General features: G+C 58.7%; 1 protein-coding gene across 8 annotated transcripts; it reads right to left on the bottom strand.

The window, feature by feature from the left end:
- Nucleotides 1-423: 423 nt before the first annotated feature.
- On the bottom strand, nucleotides 424-15185 carry LOC123593035. Of its 8 annotated transcripts, none has more exons than XR_006710070.1 (6): nucleotides 11645-15185; nucleotides 5189-5276; nucleotides 4604-4785; nucleotides 3848-4268; nucleotides 1039-1277; nucleotides 424-929 (listed from the first exon to the last, which is right to left on the bottom strand). XR_006710070.1 is itself a non-coding variant. In XM_045468539.1 (4 exons), the coding sequence occupies exons 2-4, from the start codon at nucleotides 4076-4078 to the stop codon at nucleotides 710-712; spliced, it is 690 nt and encodes a 229-aa protein (XP_045324495.1). In that variant the 5' UTR covers nucleotides 4079-4268; nucleotides 11645-11966; the 3' UTR covers nucleotides 424-709. The 8 variants fall into 8 exon arrangements, 3 of the variants coding, with proteins under 3 accessions (XP_045324495.1, XP_045324496.1, XP_045324497.1); XR_006710069.1 differs by having other exon boundaries at nucleotides 4651-4785; nucleotides 11645-15181; XR_006710066.1 differs by lacking the exon at nucleotides 4604-4785 and having other exon boundaries at nucleotides 11645-15168.
- Between the last annotated feature and the right edge of the window lie 678 nt (nucleotides 15186-15863).

Raw genomic sequence — 15863 nt, 5'->3', positions numbered from 1 at the left:
AACAATACAATTAACAAGCTTGATTAAACAGAAGCATTTATAAGTATGTGACCATAACAAAGAATGCACAAAATACTGACAAAAATTAAAAAAAATTTTTTTCTCAACGTTTATTTATTTATTTTTTTTTATTTTTGGGACAGAGAGAGACAGAGCATGAACGGGGGAGGGGCAGAGAGAGAGGGAGACACAGAAGCAGAAACAGGCTCCAGGCTCCGAGCCATCAGCCCAGAGCCTGACGCGGGGCTCGAACTCCCGGACCGTGAGATCGTGACCTGGCTGAAGTCGGACGCTTAACCGACTGTGCCACCCAGGCGCCCCAAAAAAATTTCAATATTTTTAATTTTTTTTTACATTTATCTTTGAGAGAGAGAGAGACAGAGAATCCAAAGCAGGCTCCAGGCTCTGAGCTGTCCGCACAGAGCCCAACACCGGGCTCGAACTCACGGACCACAAGCTCATGACCTGAGCTGGAGTCCCAGGCTTAACCGCCTGAGCCGCCCAGGCACCCCGACGGTTACCATGTTTTTAGGAAATAGGTAGGTGTCCACAGCTGGATTAGATACAGACACAGCCACAGATGCAGATAGGGATGAGCCATACATCGTGTTGCAGTTGGTCACAGACCTTCTGGAAGAGTACCTCTGCGACTGCGTCAGTCAGCGTCCTGCCTGGGACATTAGGGGGCACCCGTACCACAACTGAGAAATCACGGAGAGGACGTAAGAGGCCGCAGGAAACCCCAGGGCGTAGGGAGGGCCAGCCTGGAGGCGGGGGGTCTCCCCGGGGGTGGTGGACCGCAGGAAGTCTGCTGTTTCGCCAGCGCCAGGCTGGTGTGCGGCTGCCCCCCGGGCGGGCGCCGTGCCTGGCAGCCAGGCGCTGGGCGAGCTGGTGCATCGGGACGCACACCGAGGCCTCGTGTGGGGAACCTAAGTCAAGAGGCCACAGGGCCACAAGGTCACCAGGGGGCACGAGGCGGCTCACCGGATGTTGTCCTCACCCCACACCGCCCACCCCTGGGCGCTGCGCTGGGCAAACCTGACACCTGGCTCTTCCCGAAGGAGAAACATGCCCACAGCAGGTACCGAAGGGTGTCCGGAGCCGGGAGACGGTGAGCCGACCTCAGCGACCTCGGGAAGAGGCCCCCTGGACGAGATGCCAAAAGCGATGATCATAAAAGCGGTTACGTTGCACTTTTGTGAAACCGCCTGCTCATCAAAGGCCCCGTCAAGAAAACAACGGACAAGGCGTGGACTTGGAAAACTACGCACCCACGCCTGCGTCCGAAAAAGGACACGTGACAGTTAATGAAGGGAAACTCACAGAGGGGAGTGGGGAGGCGGGAGGTGGCCCCCATGCCCACCGCCCACGCCAGGTTCAGAAGGACCCTCAGTGCTGGGAAAGGTGTGCGGCTCCCGGGAGAAACCGACAGCCCCTGCAACCCAGCCAGGGAAAGACCCCATCACCGCCCCCCTGGGGAGAGACCCCCTGTCACCCCCCACCCCGGGGACAGACCGCTGCCACCCCCTACCCGAGGCAGAGACCCCCTGTCACCCCCCCCCCAGGACAGACCGCTGCCACCCCCTGCCCGAGGCAGAGACCCCGTTGCGCCCACCCCACGGGGAGAGACCGTGCCCCCCACCCCCCCCACCCCAACCCCCCCACCCCGCCAGGGAGAGACCCCCTGTCACCCCCCCCCCAGGGACAGACCGCTGCCACCCCCTGCCCGAGGCAGAGACCCCGTCGCCCCCACCCCACGGGGAGAGACCGTGCCCCCCACCACTCCCACCCCCCAACCCCCCCCACCCACCAGGGAGAGACCCCCTGTCACCCCCCCCCGGGGACAGACTGCTGCCACCCCCTGCCCGAGGCAGAGACCCCGTTGCCCCCACCCCACGGGGAGAGACCGTGCCCCCCCAACCCTCCCCCCCGCCAGGGAGAGACCCCCTGTCACCCCCCCCCCAGGGACAGACCGCTGCCACCCCCTGCCCGAGGCAGAGACCCCGTCGCCCCTACCCCACGGGGAGAGACTGTGCCCCCCCACCCCCCCCCAGCCAGGGAGAGACCCCCTGTCACCCCCCCCCAGGGACAGACCGCTGCCACTCCCTGCCCGAGGCAGAGACCCCGTCGCCCCCACCCCACGGGGAGAGACCGTGCCCCCCACCCCCCCCACCCCCCCCCCACCCCACCAGGGAGAGACCCCCTGTCACCCCCCCCCCCGGGGACAGACCGCTGCCACCCCCTGCCCGAGGCAGAGACCCCGTCGCCCCCACCCCACGGGGAGAGACCGTGCCCCCCCCAACCCCACCCCGCCAGGGAGAGACCCCCTGTCACCCCCCCCAGGGACAGACCGCTGCCACCCCCTGCCCGAGGCAGAGACCCCGTCGCCCCCCCCCCACGGGGAGAGACCGTGCCCCCCCCAACCCCCACCCCCACCCCCCCCCACCCCACCCCCCCCACCCCACCAGGGAGAGACCCCCTGTCAACCCCCCCCGGGGACAGACCGCTGCCACCCCCTGCCCGAGGCAGAGACCCCGTCGCCCCCACCCCACGGGGAGAGACCGTGCCGCCCCCACCCCCCCCCACCCGCCAGGGAGAGACCCCCTGTCACCCCCCCCAGGACAGACCGCTGCCACCCCCTGCCCGAGACAGAGACCCCCTGTCACCCCCCACCCCGGGGACAGACCGCTGCCACCCCTGCCCGAGGCAGAGATCCCCTGTCACCCCCCCCCAGGGACAGACCACTGCCACCCCCTGCCCGAGGCAGAGACCCCGTCGCCCCCACCCCACGGGGAGAGACCGTGCCCCCCACCCCCCCACCCCACCAGGGAGAGACCCCCTGTCACCCCCCCCCGGGGACAGACCGCTGCCACCCCCTGCCCGAGGCAGAGACCCCGTCGCCCCCACCCCACGGGGAGAGACCGTGCCCCCCCCACCCCCCCACCCCGCCAGGGAGAGACCCCCTGTCACCCCCCCCAGGGACAGACCGCTGCCACCCCCTGCCCGAGGCAGAGACCCCGTCGCCCCCACCCCACGGGGAGAGACCGTGCCCCCCCACCCCCCCCAGCCAGGGAGAGACCCCCTGTCACCCCCCACCCCGGGGACAGACCGCTGCCACCCCCTGCCCGAGGCAGAGACCCCCTGTCACCCCCCCCAGGACAGACTGCTGCCACCCCCTGCCCGAGGCAGAGACCCCCTGTCACCCCCCCCAGGACAGACCGCTGCCACCCCCTGCCCGAGGCAGAGACCCCGTTGCCCCCACCCCACAGGGAGAGACCGTGCCCCCCCAACACCCCCACCTTCCCCACCCCCCCCCCGCCAGGGAGAGACCCCCTGTCACCCCCCCAGGGACAGACCGCTGTCACCCCCTGCCCGAGGCAGAGACCCCATTGCCCCCACCCCACAGGGAGAGACCGTGCCCCCCCCACCCCCCCACCCCGCCAGGGAGAGACCCCCTGTCACCCCCCCCCAGGACAGACCGCTGCCACCCCCTGCCCGAGGCAGAGACCCCGTCGCCCCCACCCCACAGGGAGAGACTGTGCCCCCCGCCACCCCACCCCCCCCACCCCGCCAGGGAGAGACCCCCTGTCACCTCCCCCCCGGGGACAGACCGCTGCCACCCCCTGCCCGAGGCAGAGACCCCGTCGCCCCCCCCCACGGGGAGAGACCGTGCCCCCCCCCCCCGCCCCGCCAGGGAGGGACCGCCGTCACCCCCCTCCCCCAGGAGAGCCCGAGGTCACGGGAATCCTGCTTTTCCGCAAAGGACTTGCAGACGTGCGGGCCCGGCAACCGCCCCCACGTTGTCTTTCTCCATAAAACACCCTTCCCTCTGATGTGTTGCGCTAACCGACCACACGGTTTCTGCGGTGGCTTGCAATCCCAGGTTGCAGTCCTCCGTTCCTCCCAAATAAATCCATTTCCGCGGTAAAATACCTGTGGCAAAAGGCCAACACCCCCTGGTGCCAGAGAAGCGGGATCCGGAGAAGGCGCTCAACCGCCCAAGGCCGGAGAGGCAGCAGGTGCGGTGCCCGCGGGGCCGGCTGACCCCCCTGGGGTTTGAGGGTGGTGTCTCCGGCATTCCTGCCCTCTGAGCTCCCCGGGGCCTAGTCGGGATCTGTTTTAAGTCTTCTTTCTGGTCGACTCCTTTTTGGAGACAACCTGTTCCTAACTGGAAATGTGCTGGCTTTGGGCGGGATTTTTTTTGGAACAGGCTGTTCCTGTGGAAACGGTGCTCTTTAGGGACTTTTCTCTTCCCTCGGGAGGAAAACCTGTAAGAAATGGAAGCCCGGTGATCAAATGCTTTAAGGGTACCCTCCCCCACCCTGGGGCCCCGCCGGTCTTACGTGTAAAAACTGGCCCCTCCACATGTGCATTTCTTTGGTTTTTTGTGTATTTAGTTTTGAGAGAGTGAGTGAGTGGGGGAGGGGCAAAGAGCGAGAGGGGGACAGAGGACCCAAAACGGACTCTGCACTGTCGGCGTGGAGTCCGACGTGGGGCTCAGACTCACGAACCGCGAGATCATGACCCGAGCCAAAGTCGGACACTCAACGGACTGAGCCCCCCAGGCACCCCCACACGTGCATTTCTAACTAAACGGACCAACCTAACCAAAAGATTTTAGAACTTCAATGTCTGTTGTGGGGAACGTACGTCCCAGCAGACTTTCTCATGGCCGAATTGGAAACCACGGCTCTAAAGTTGTCAGAACAGTGGGGAGCCACTTTGCTCTTTTGAACCTGCGAAATGTGACCAGGAATCTCGAGTTGTCTCCCTGCAAAGTCCAGTCTGTAGACAGAGGCGGGCAAACAACGCAAAGAAGTCAAAATGGCTCCTGAGGCCCTTCCCCCCCATCTTTTCCATCCCCACCTCATCCTCAGGCCCCTCTGCTGCCATCAAGTTCCTTCCCTGAGCGGTCCCCACCTCCCCTACACCCTCAGTGCCTCAGTTTCCCCATTCTGACTCTCTCGACCAATGACCCTTTTCCTCTGAGCCTCCCCCCCCCGCCGCCAACCCCATATGTACTGAAACCTGCCCCTCTAAACTCAAGTCCTCTGAGGATCTAAATAAACCCCAAGTTTCTCATGCTCCCTGGACTTAGGGCAAATGAGGAGCCACAAGGAGTTTCCTAAAGTGACTGAGGATCCCATAGTCTGCTGGGGAATTTAGATAGTCTTTTAAATTTACCAACCTGGTTTTTCAGATTATGTCAGTGAGGCCACATGCTACTGAGGAGGACCGGGCCAAACACCGGATACAATTATCTGGAAGGGAACATCCTGAAGGGGATTGAGAGAAACAGACCCCTAACTTTGGGCAAGATGCAAGAACCCTCCCTGGAAATGCCCACCAAGCAATTCCAGGAGCGTTTCCCAAGCCCGCAGAGTGGAACAGACTCCAGGCTCTCGAACAAAATCCTGCTCATTGCCATCACAGTGGGCTACAAACTTTCTTTTTTATGTTGGTATATATTTTTACATGCTACCTTGTGAGCTACAGTGTCAATAAGAACACGAGTATTTAAAAGTATCATATAATATTCTGTAGTTTAAAGGTTGAAGAGTATTTTATTTTATGAATCAACTGTAATTTTTTTTTAGGCAATACTCACTTCCCACCTTGGACCTCTCAGTTGCTTCTACTTTAATACTATTGTAAACAATACTACCTGAAGTATTCTGATGTGTAATTTCCAAATTTAACTCTTAGATATGTGTAATTTCCAAAGTTACATAACCACAAGCAATACATAAGTGCACATTCCATACAACCTTCCAAGCAATGGGTATTTCAATTTGTTAAGTTTATTTACTTATTTTGAAAGAGAGAGAAAGCACATGTGCGAGCAGGGGAGGGGCAGAGAGAGAGGGAGAGAGCATCCCAAGCAGACTCCATGCTGTCGGCACAGAGCCCAACTCTGCTCAGTCTTACAAACCATGAGATCATGACCTGAGCTGAGGTCAAGAGTCAGACGCTTAACCGACTGAGCCACCCAGGTGCCCCGCAGTGGGTATTTAAAAAATGTGTTTATTTGGGGGGTACAATTTGTAAAATTATGATAAATTATAGTCAACATTAATGAGCACTTTTTGTGGTGAGTACTTTACATATTTATCTAACATAGTCTCACAAAAACTTTGTAGTTACTAATTTTAATCCTAATTTCACAGATTAATAAACTGAGGCACAGAAAGTAAATGCATGTTGTCTAAGCTAACACAACTAACAGAGTAGATGCCGTTATCGGAACTATTTATTTCTACTATAAATTAACCTTTATACAGTAAATCTTTGGTATTCTTTCTTTCATGAATGATCTGTTTATTTCTTCCTTCAATGTTTTCCACGTAATATTTGGCTTTGTATTATTGACTTAAAATAGCATTTGATACCTAAAAATATTGACAATTTAACGGTCATATGGCTCAGCGTTTTTTTCCCCCTTTATTTGTTGTACTTCTATTTTGTTTATGACGGCATGATGGCCTGAGAGAATATTAGTCAAAATCTTTTAATCTCTGTTTGATTGTGTTATAGAAACAGAGTTGATACACGTTACCCTAGTTTCAACGTATAACATAGCGACCCAACAAGTCAATGCGTGACGTTATGCTCCTGACTCCAAATCACCTCGATCTTCCTTAAGACATTGAATCCAACCAGGCAGCATGTAACCCTATGTTTATTAAAGGGTCAAACCGGGATCTTTCTCTTTTAGCTAAAAGGACCGGGATGGAATGGGAAATGGTGTTTGCCCCAGACTTAGTTGACAAACAAGCTTGCCCGACTCCTAGATGAGTCCTCCAAAACAAAGACTGCGAAAGTTCTCAGTTTTCAGCTCCAGCGAATGGAGGCCCCGAAACAAAACCAAAACCTCATGGTTTCTGCTCTTAGTGCAAAGGGCCAGGACGCTGCGGAAAGACCGTTACCAACTGGAGTGATCCCGGCACCTTCGACCCTCTAGCCAACCTATTCCAATATCCTCCTCATTCCCGGGGGCGGGGGGGTCCACGGAACTCCTGGCGTTTCCCAATCCCCCCTCTTCATCGACCTGGAGGAACCACTCTCCAGACTGGGAGTGAATCTCTGCCCGTGTGGACTCTCGGTGCTCCAGCCGCCACCACCCAGCAGCCCTCCCCTCGGAGCACTGGAACAGCTCACGGAGCGGGGTCTCCAATAAACCTCAGCAGGTTCCGTCCCTGAACCCACTCCCTCCGTCTGGGCCCTCTGAGAGACACACGCCCTTTTCTCCTTCCTTCCTCTGCCCATTCACTTATTGGGCTGAGGTGTCTTAGAAAAATTTCATGCTGCGACTCCTTCCTCCCCAAAGGGGGAAATAATCCTAGAATTTTTTTTTTTCAACGTTTATTTATTTTTGGGACAGAGAGAGACAGAGCATGAACGGGGGAGGGGCAGAGAGAGAGGGAGACACAGAATCGGAAACAGGCTCCAGGCTCTGAGCCATCAGCCCAGAGCCCGACGCGGGGCTCGAACTCACGGACCGCGAGATCGTGACCTGGCTGAAGTCGGACGCTCAACCGACTGCGCCACCCAGGCGCCCCAATAATCCTAGAATTTGACAGCAGCAATCAAAGTAGCCAAATCGGTAAGTCAAATGACCCTTCAACGTCTTCTGTTTGCTCCTTCTCCGAGCTAACTAGAGCTAAGTCCAAAGACACTGATCATTTGTCCCTGTTAGACCAGCTACCACTGTCCTCATGGGCAAAACCTTCAGCTGAAATGGCAGAACCCACAGAAAGCGCCTACTTTGCTCGTCCCACATCCAAGCTACAATCCAGGGAAAACAGCACGTCTCCCAGACTGAACTGCCCAACAGGTCATTCGAGGCTTGGCAAATGGAACTCATACGGCTTCCCTACCTCAGGGAAAGAAATATGTTCTCGTCGTGGTCTGTATGTTTTGTCACTGGGCCAAACCTTCCCCTTGCAGACAGGCCACTGCTTCTGCTGTGGCTGAAATTCTGTTAAAGAAGATTATTCCCACCTGGGGGCCCCTCTAACACTTCATGGTGGTCAGGGAATGCATTTAACCACTCAGGTGCTTTGTTAGGCGTGCCCTGTTCGGCCGTGTGAGGTTACCACACTTGCACTGTGCACATGCCACGCTCGGTCCTCAGACTTGTCACACTCACTCGCGGCATCGTGAAGTCTCAGCTGGAAAAACTTGCAGAGACTGCCACTGGTCCTTCTAAGTCTCAGATCCATTCCCCGGGGAACTCCTGGACCCTCACCCTTTGAGACAGTCACAGGACGTCCGGCCAGCTTGGCCCTGCCTCCTCGACCCACAGTCCGTAAAGGGAGGTTCCTTCCGTAGCATCAGGGCTCGCTGCTCCCATAAGAATAGAGCAAGCTCGGGGCGCCTGGGTGGTGCAGTCGGTTAAGCGTCCGACTTCAGCCAGGTCACGATCTCGCGGTCCGTGAGTTCGAGCCCCGCGTCGGGCTCTGGGCTGATGGCTCAGAGCCTGGAGCCTGTTTCCGATTCTGTGTCTCCCTCTCTCTCTGCCCCTCCCCGTTCATGCTCTGTCTCTCTCCGTCCCAAAAATAAATAAACGTTGAAAAAAAAAATTAAAAAAAAAAAAAGAATAGAGCAAGCTTTGCGCGGCGTGCTCCCGGGACACGCCGTCCTGCATCACCCCTGGCAACCCAGAGACTTCGTCTGTCGGAAAAGATGCCTCCAGAAAGACTCTCCTCAACCTCGCCGGCAAGCGCGGCCACAGTCCAGGGAACAGACTCTCGGATCCACGGGACACGTGCAAAGACGACGCCTGACTGGCCCTGCCCGCCGTCTGCTGTGGCCTGAAGGTACGGGTTTCCCGGAACTGAAGCCGACGACATGTGGCCAAGCTTTCCCATGAGGTCTGGACCAGGCCAGTGGACCTTCTTCTCACAGGTGCTTCTCTCTTTTGTAGGAAGACAGTGTCCCTGTCTGCTTCTTCCAAGCCCTTTCGCAAGGGCCGGAACCTCTTCTCTTGATTGTGCCTCTGCAGAAACAGCCTCATGAGGATCCTGGGGCAAGTTAATTTTCACTTGTTCTCTTCGACGGGTTTGAAGGTTCAGAATTCACAAAAGTCTTCCTTCATCTGAACTCTTAACTGACTTTGAATTTTTATCCAAATTCATGGTCTCTGACCATGGTTGTATCACCCAAAAGCAGATTTGGTTCAAAGCAGCTCTTCTGAGATAACAACACTGCTTTATTTATTTTTTTTTTAACGTTTACTTATTTTTGAGACAGAGAGAGACAGAGCATGAACGGGGGAGGGGCAGAGAGAGAGGGAGACACAGAATCGGAAACAGGCCTCAGGCTCTGAGCTGTCAGCACAGAGCCCGACGCGGGGCTCGAACCCACGGACCGCGGGATCGTGACCTGAGCCGAAGTCGGACGCTTAACCGACTGAGCCACCCAGGCGCCCCAACAACACTGCTTTAGAAGGTCTTAGACGGTTAACCCTTTCAGTGCGTGCTGGCAGTGATCACTAGTCAGCCTTCACAGTAGCTTCAGGCAGAAGCTTCCAGGAGGTGTATGCGACTCCGGCTTGGCCTTCATGAGAATCTTCTGCCCTAAGTCGGAATGAGTGCCAATCGATATTTCAGTTGGCTACTCTCACACCCGGGAGTCCTGGTTTAGGACCGTCACACCATTTGGAATTGTCATGTAACTACTTTTGTTTTGTATAATTATTTTGATTTTGTTGCCCATCACACCTGTGTAAAAATGACCTACAATAAGGGATGATCTCCAGCGCTGATAACCTTGACAAATGTGGACAGCAGAAGGGAGGCGCCCAGAGTTTCTCCCTCCTGACCCACCTTGTTACCCAAATTGCCTCAGTAGGTTTCCAATCTGTACAATTTCCCTCCAACGTGGGACATGACACCCAGAAAAGGGCCTTCCTGGAGCCAAGGGACAAAGGTCACTGAATTTGGAAAACCTGATCGGTGATCAGAAAAAAAATCTTGATCAAAAGGGGGAAACGTGAAAATTAACAAAAGGACACCTCAGTGGAGCAAGGCGGCCAGCAGGGGGAGCTCTCCCAGCACACCTCGCTGCGTCCCGCAGTGTCCCTTCCAGACCGACCCCACATCTCAGCTGGAGAGAACCCTCGGTTACAGGCCCCGGGACAGGGAGGCTGTTCCCCGCGTCTCCTGCAAGAAACAACCACTCCTGCAGGTCACCAGCGAGAAACCTCACCACCCAGAACTCCCGCTTTCCTCCAACGGACTTTTCTTCAAAACAGCCCCTCCCAACTTCCTACAGCTTCCCCGTAAAATGTTTCTCTGTTTTGCTTGTTGGATGGGCGGTGGTTTTACCATAGTTTGGTGGTCCCAGATTGCAACTCTCTGCTATTCTCAAATAAGTCCTTTTTTTTTTTTTTTTTTTTTGCTGGCAAGTAACTTTTATTTTTCAGATCAACAGATATGTGTGTATAATATGTAAAGAATGACTTTAAGGGCGCCTGGGTGGCGCAGTCGGTTAAGCGTCCGACTTCAGCCAGGTCACGATCTCGCGGTCCGTGAGTTCGAGCCCCGCGTCGGGCTCTGGGCTGATGGCTCAGAGCCTGGAGCCTGTTTCCGATTCTGTGTCTCCCTCTCTCTCTGCCCCTCCCCCGTTCATGCTCTGTCTCTCTCTGTCCCAAAAATAAATAAACGTTGAAAAAAAAAATTTAAAAGAATGACTTCAAAACTTTTTAAAGTTTTATTTTGAAAGAGAGGGAGAGACAAAGCAAGCAGGGGAGGGGCATAGAGAGAGGGAGACAGAGCATCCCAAGCAGGATCAGCGCTGTCATGACAGAGCCCGACTTGGGGCTTGAACTCACCAAATGTGACATCATGACCTGAGCTGAAATCAAGAGTCCCACGCTTAGCCGACTGAGCCACTCAGGCGCCCCAAGAAGGCCTTTAAAAACCAAGGCTAAAACAATGAACAACCCAAATTTTAAAATGAGCCACAGACTTGAATAGGCACCTCACCGGAAAAGATGCACAAGTGGCTACTGGGGCACCTCAAAGTGCCACTGATCTCTGCACCTCAATGAAACAGCCCTGCACCCATCAGAGAGCCCGAACACCTGAACTAAGCAGCCAGTGTTGGGGGTGCTTCGCGAACAGTGTCTTGCACGCTGACCACGCACTTCCCAGAAATTCCACTGTCCGCCCAGGAGGGTGACAGCGTGTTTACCTGGGCGTGGCCACAGCTTCATTCGGAACCGCTCCCCACCGGCGCCTTGGGGCCCACACCGCCCTCCAGTCCAGCCCGGGCAACAAGGGACGAACTCCCGACCCACCAACACCACCAAGGAAACGTTTTGTGAGCGAAAGACGCCGGATACGTAATAGACATTCACTTCCTTGTGATTCCAGAACAGGCGAAACGAACCGAACCACGGTGGCCTCCACGGCGGGAAGGGGACAGGCCGTGCCTGCAAAGGGCCCGGCGGAGCTTTCCGGGGACGCCGCTATTCCCGATTGTCCGTGTATACACTTCTCCAGTTGTACGAGTCACAACCGAACGCTGACATCCGGGGCCCCGTCCCGCCCCGTCCAGCCCGGTCCCCGGGGGTCACGTCCCAAGCCGGAGCCCTGAGACGCAGGCCCTGGGGCCGGGCCCGGCCTGGCGAGGGACTCACCGTCTTGCCAGAGGAGATGCTGAAGTCCTTGGGCAGGTCGGGGATGGCCTTGGGGTGGCGTCCCCTCTGCTGCAGGGCAGACGGGCGGACGGGCCTGCGTCCAGGCCTCGCGGAGGCTCCGCCAGCTCCCATCTAGCCCGGGGGGGGGGGGGGGGGGGGGTCACGTGGGCACGCCTGCCATTGTCAACCTTGCAAGTAAAACCGCCCGTTACTTTACCAGCCAAACAAGGGCTGATTCGGAAACAAAAGAGAATTGAACCCAGGACGACACGCGGCGGCAAAACCGTAGGCGAGTCTGGGCAACGAGGGACAGGTGCGCTTTTTTAAGGAGAGAAGCGGTGGCTTGGGAAGGTCGTTATGAACTCAACGTCCATTGGAGGACACCGGGAGTGTGGTGGCTTCTCATTGGCGGAGCTGCTGGCGGCCGCGAGGTCGCGACCGACCCCCACTGGTGGGGCCTCCTGACTCCAGCTTGTGCCGTTTCCTGCTACTAATGTTTACACCGCAAAGGAAATGGGGAGATGGGTCTTTATTGGGGGCAATCCAGGTAAAATGGAGGGGGTTCTGTTACTAAAAGTCAGGAGAGAAAGCATGGATATGCAGTGGAAGTGTCTGCTCCAGGGACAACATACTCAGCCCAGGCGATGGGTCAAGACTGCGTAGATTCTGTACCGCATTTCCCAGCGTCTCTCGAAGTGACGAGTGGCCCTGGGGGCTAGCAAGCCGTCTGCTGGGGACATTCAGGGCTTTTGCTTTCAGGAAAAATGGGAGTACCTATGGCTAGTGGCTCCTCCCTGTTTTTCCTGGCCTGCACACAGACGTGATGCCTGGAGCTGTGGCAGCTGCGCTTTGACCATGAGGCAGGAACCCTGTGGAGAAGGCCAAGAGTATCCCAAGCCACTTTCCAGAAGAATCAAGTCTGTGAAGGAGAGAGCAGCTGCCCAGGTCTGATCTAGTGATGGGATCTGAGAATCTGGTTTGTGCCATGAGTTAGTTCTCTGGCCGCCGTCAGGCTGCAGGCCAGCGGGGGAGGACACGGTTGCAGGCCCAGCACTTGTGATGCTGCCTTCACTACTTCCCTGACGTTGCAGGGCGAGGGCGAGCATCTCCCTGCCTGTCGTCTGTGTGACCACGGGCTCGTGCTGCCCCTGGGGCCCGTCTGCCAGGAGTCAGGTGCCCCCTCCACCCCTGGCTGGGCTGGGCCAGGAGCCCAGTGTAGAGGGAAGGAAGGCAAAGGTCATCCACAACCATTCTATCAGAACATGTGTTTTAAACAATTTCTGGAAAGCGTAAGAATGGCAGAGAAATAAACACTGCCATTTTCAAACATGACTGGAAGCTTTTAAGGAGAAGGAGCTTCTGAGGTCGTCCGTGGACGTGTTTTAGACACCCAGGGCGAGGGCAGGCAGTGCAAGCAGACCTCGTGTTGGTGGCTTCCTGTCCCTCGCCCGGGGTGGCCTCGAAGACCCCACCTGGCCCCGCTGAGGCCGGTGACTCTGCCTCGCTGGCCTCGGTGGCATTGTGCACGGTGCCGAAGGGGGAGCTGCGCCCCAGTGGGGGAGCCGGGCACCCGGGCCAGTGGCCACAGGGGAGAGGTGAGCCCCGGGTCAAGGAAACCTGACACAGGACCGCCTGCAGGAGCTCCCCGTGTCGCTGGGGCCAGAACCCTGTTACACAACACCCCCCCCCCCCACAGGCCGGTCACCCCATGCCCGCTCTCTGGAGGCTCAGAGCAGGTGCGCGGAGGCGTCAAAGGGCAACGACTCACACGGTGAGGGGGAACAGGGGTGTCTCAGCCGCCCCCCTTTCCCCCCCTCCCTCTGTCTCTCTTCATCTTTCTCTCTCCCTGTCTCTCCTTCTCTGTCTCTGTCATCTGTCTCTCCCTGTCTCTCTCTGTCTCTCTGTCCCCATCCCCCCTCGTTTCCATCTTTCTCCTCCCCTCTTCTCTTCTGAATCTTTCCTGTGTCCTAAGTGTCTGTGACGGCGAACACGGCCGCGGGGTGAGGCAGCAGTCTCGTGTCCCCTCGCTGCCAGGCGGTGGTGGATGGGAAGTGGCTCCACGTTAGAAGGACAGCTTCCCGGCCAAGACCCCGAGTACAGCGCCCCACAGCCTCCCTCCGACCCGTGGAGCCAGACGGACCGCCACGTGTGGAGCCTGGCCCAGAGCCCACGGTGACCAGGCTGCAGCTTCCGGCTCCCCCCACGACGGTCCGTCTCAGGTCTCTGGCCTCCGGACCCGCCCCAGGTTCCCACGGGCCCCGAGTCAAGGCCAAGCGCCTCGGGGGACGTTGGGCACACCGCAGCCTGGCCACTGTCAGACGGCTCCCCCTGCTGACACCCATGGCCCTCCCTGGCCCTCGGTCCTTCCGGGGCACGTCAGCCACCCTGTCGTCTCCTCCCCGGGAGCTACCAGTGCAGCCCCCGGCCCCACCCGGCACAGCGACTCTGGCCACCCTGACTCCCCCCGGGCTGGTCCGAAGTCTGGGCTCTGATGGTGGCCCCGATTCCCGTCCTGTGAGCACGGCCCGCACCAGTGTGGAGCTGGGGACCCCCACCCGCTCACAGCCACCACGTGAGAACACTCTGGGGGCCTCTAGGGTCTCAAGCCCTCCCCTCCACCCACCGGCTGTACCACCTCTGGGCCTCAGTTTCCTCGTCCGTAAAATGGGATAACGGCATCTGCATCCGGGCTTGTTGTGGGGGCTGCGTGCAGGCTGGCCCCTCCTACTCCAGGACGCTTAGCCACCAGGGTCACAGGTCAGCGCTCCTCAGCACCCAGGCTCAGGGACAGGGCTCCATCATGGGGTCTCCCCTGTAAGGTTCAGAGAAGTAAACAGTGGCCTGAGGCCACATGAGCATCCAGGGCCAGTGAAGTGGGGGATGTCCCCAGCCTTAGGGGGAGGTCTGGTTTGGGGCTGAGTGGGCAGCTCCCAGCAGCCGGGGGACACGGGACCCGACTCCTGGTGCTCTCCAAAGCATCCCCACTCCCGCCTGGCCCGTGTCCCCACCTGCACCCGCTCCTGGGGAAGCTTGAAATTCTGGGAACATGTCACCGGCTGGGGACAGTGAAGCCAAGAGACATGCCTTTGATTAGGGATCAAAAGCACCAGCATCACCTTTTAAGTCTCTTATTTTACCTTTTCGTCTGCTTATGGAATAGCGGGAGGGTACACGAAGAACCGTCTGTGACAGACACAGGACGAGGCCGCAGGCCTACCAAGCCGCCACGTGCCCGCTGGAGAGAGCTTGCCAGCCAGCAAAGGTAGGGAGAGGAAGACCCCATCCCGCCCCCAGAGGAAACCTCAGTCAGCATCTCAGCATCTCTGTGTCACCGTTCACCTCCCTGCAGTGATCTCACCCGTGGCCTTTCCCCCAGCACCACGGCGTCTGCTGTGAGGGGCCGCCCTGGGCGCGCTGTGTGCTGTGGCTGCACCACGGGCCTCCCCGGACGGACCACCCGGACGGGCCACACCAGATAGGCCACCCCAGATGGGCCACCCCCTGGGCTTTCCGGATAGGCCACCCCGGACAGGCCACCCCAGACGGGCCACCCCCTGGGCCTCCCGGACAGTCCACCCCAGACGGGCCACCCCCTTGGCCTCCTGGACAGGCCACCCCAGATGGGCCACCCCCTGGGCCTCCTGGACAGTCCACCCCAGACAGCCCACCCCAGACGGGCCACCCCAGATGGGCCACCCCCTCGGCTTCCCGGATAGGCCACCCCGGACGGGCCACCACTTGGGCCTCCCGGACAGGCCACCCCAGACGGGCCACCCCAGACGGGCCACCCCCTGGGCCTCCTGGACAGTCCACCCCAGACAGCCCACCCCAGACGGGCCACCCCCTGGGCCTCCTGGACAGTCCACCCCGGACAGCCCACCCCAGATGGGCCACCCCCTGGGCCTCCCGGATAGGCCACCCCAGACGGGCCACCACCCAGGCCTCCCAGACAGGCCACCCCAGACATGCCACCCCAGACAGGCCACCCCAGATGGGCCACCCCCTGGGCTTCCCGGATAGGCCACCCCGGACGGGCCACCACTCGGGCCTCCCGGACAGGCCACCCCAGACGGGCCACCCCCTGGGCTTCCCGGATAGGCCACTCCAGACGGGCCACCACTCGGGCCTCCCGGACAGGCCACCCCGGACAGGCCACCCCGGACAGGCCACCCCAGACGGGCCACCCCAGATGGGCCACCCCCTGGGCTTCCCGGATAGG

This window comes from Leopardus geoffroyi, chromosome D4 (assembly GCF_018350155.1).
Source record: "Leopardus geoffroyi isolate Oge1 chromosome D4, O.geoffroyi_Oge1_pat1.0, whole genome shotgun sequence".
Classification (NCBI taxonomy): Eukaryota; Metazoa; Chordata; class Mammalia; order Carnivora; family Felidae; genus Leopardus; species Leopardus geoffroyi.
Note: the sequence above shows the minus strand (reverse complement) of the source record. Positions and strands in the feature narration are given on the sequence as shown.

Excerpts from the sequence above, each read along its gene's own strand:
- LOC123593035 (XM_045468540.1), bottom strand. The coding sequence starts at position 4,670 with ATGAGAAAGTCTGCTGGGAC. Across the intron at positions 1,278-3,847 it reads CCGCAGAAACCGTGTGGTCG|GCGTGGGTGCGTAGTTTTCC; the intron begins GTTAGCGCAACA and ends TTTCGGACGCAG. Across the intron at positions 930-1,038 it reads CGGGAAGAGCCAGGTGTCAG|GTTCCCCACACGAGGCCTCG; the intron begins GTTTGCCCAGCG and ends CTCTTGACTTAG.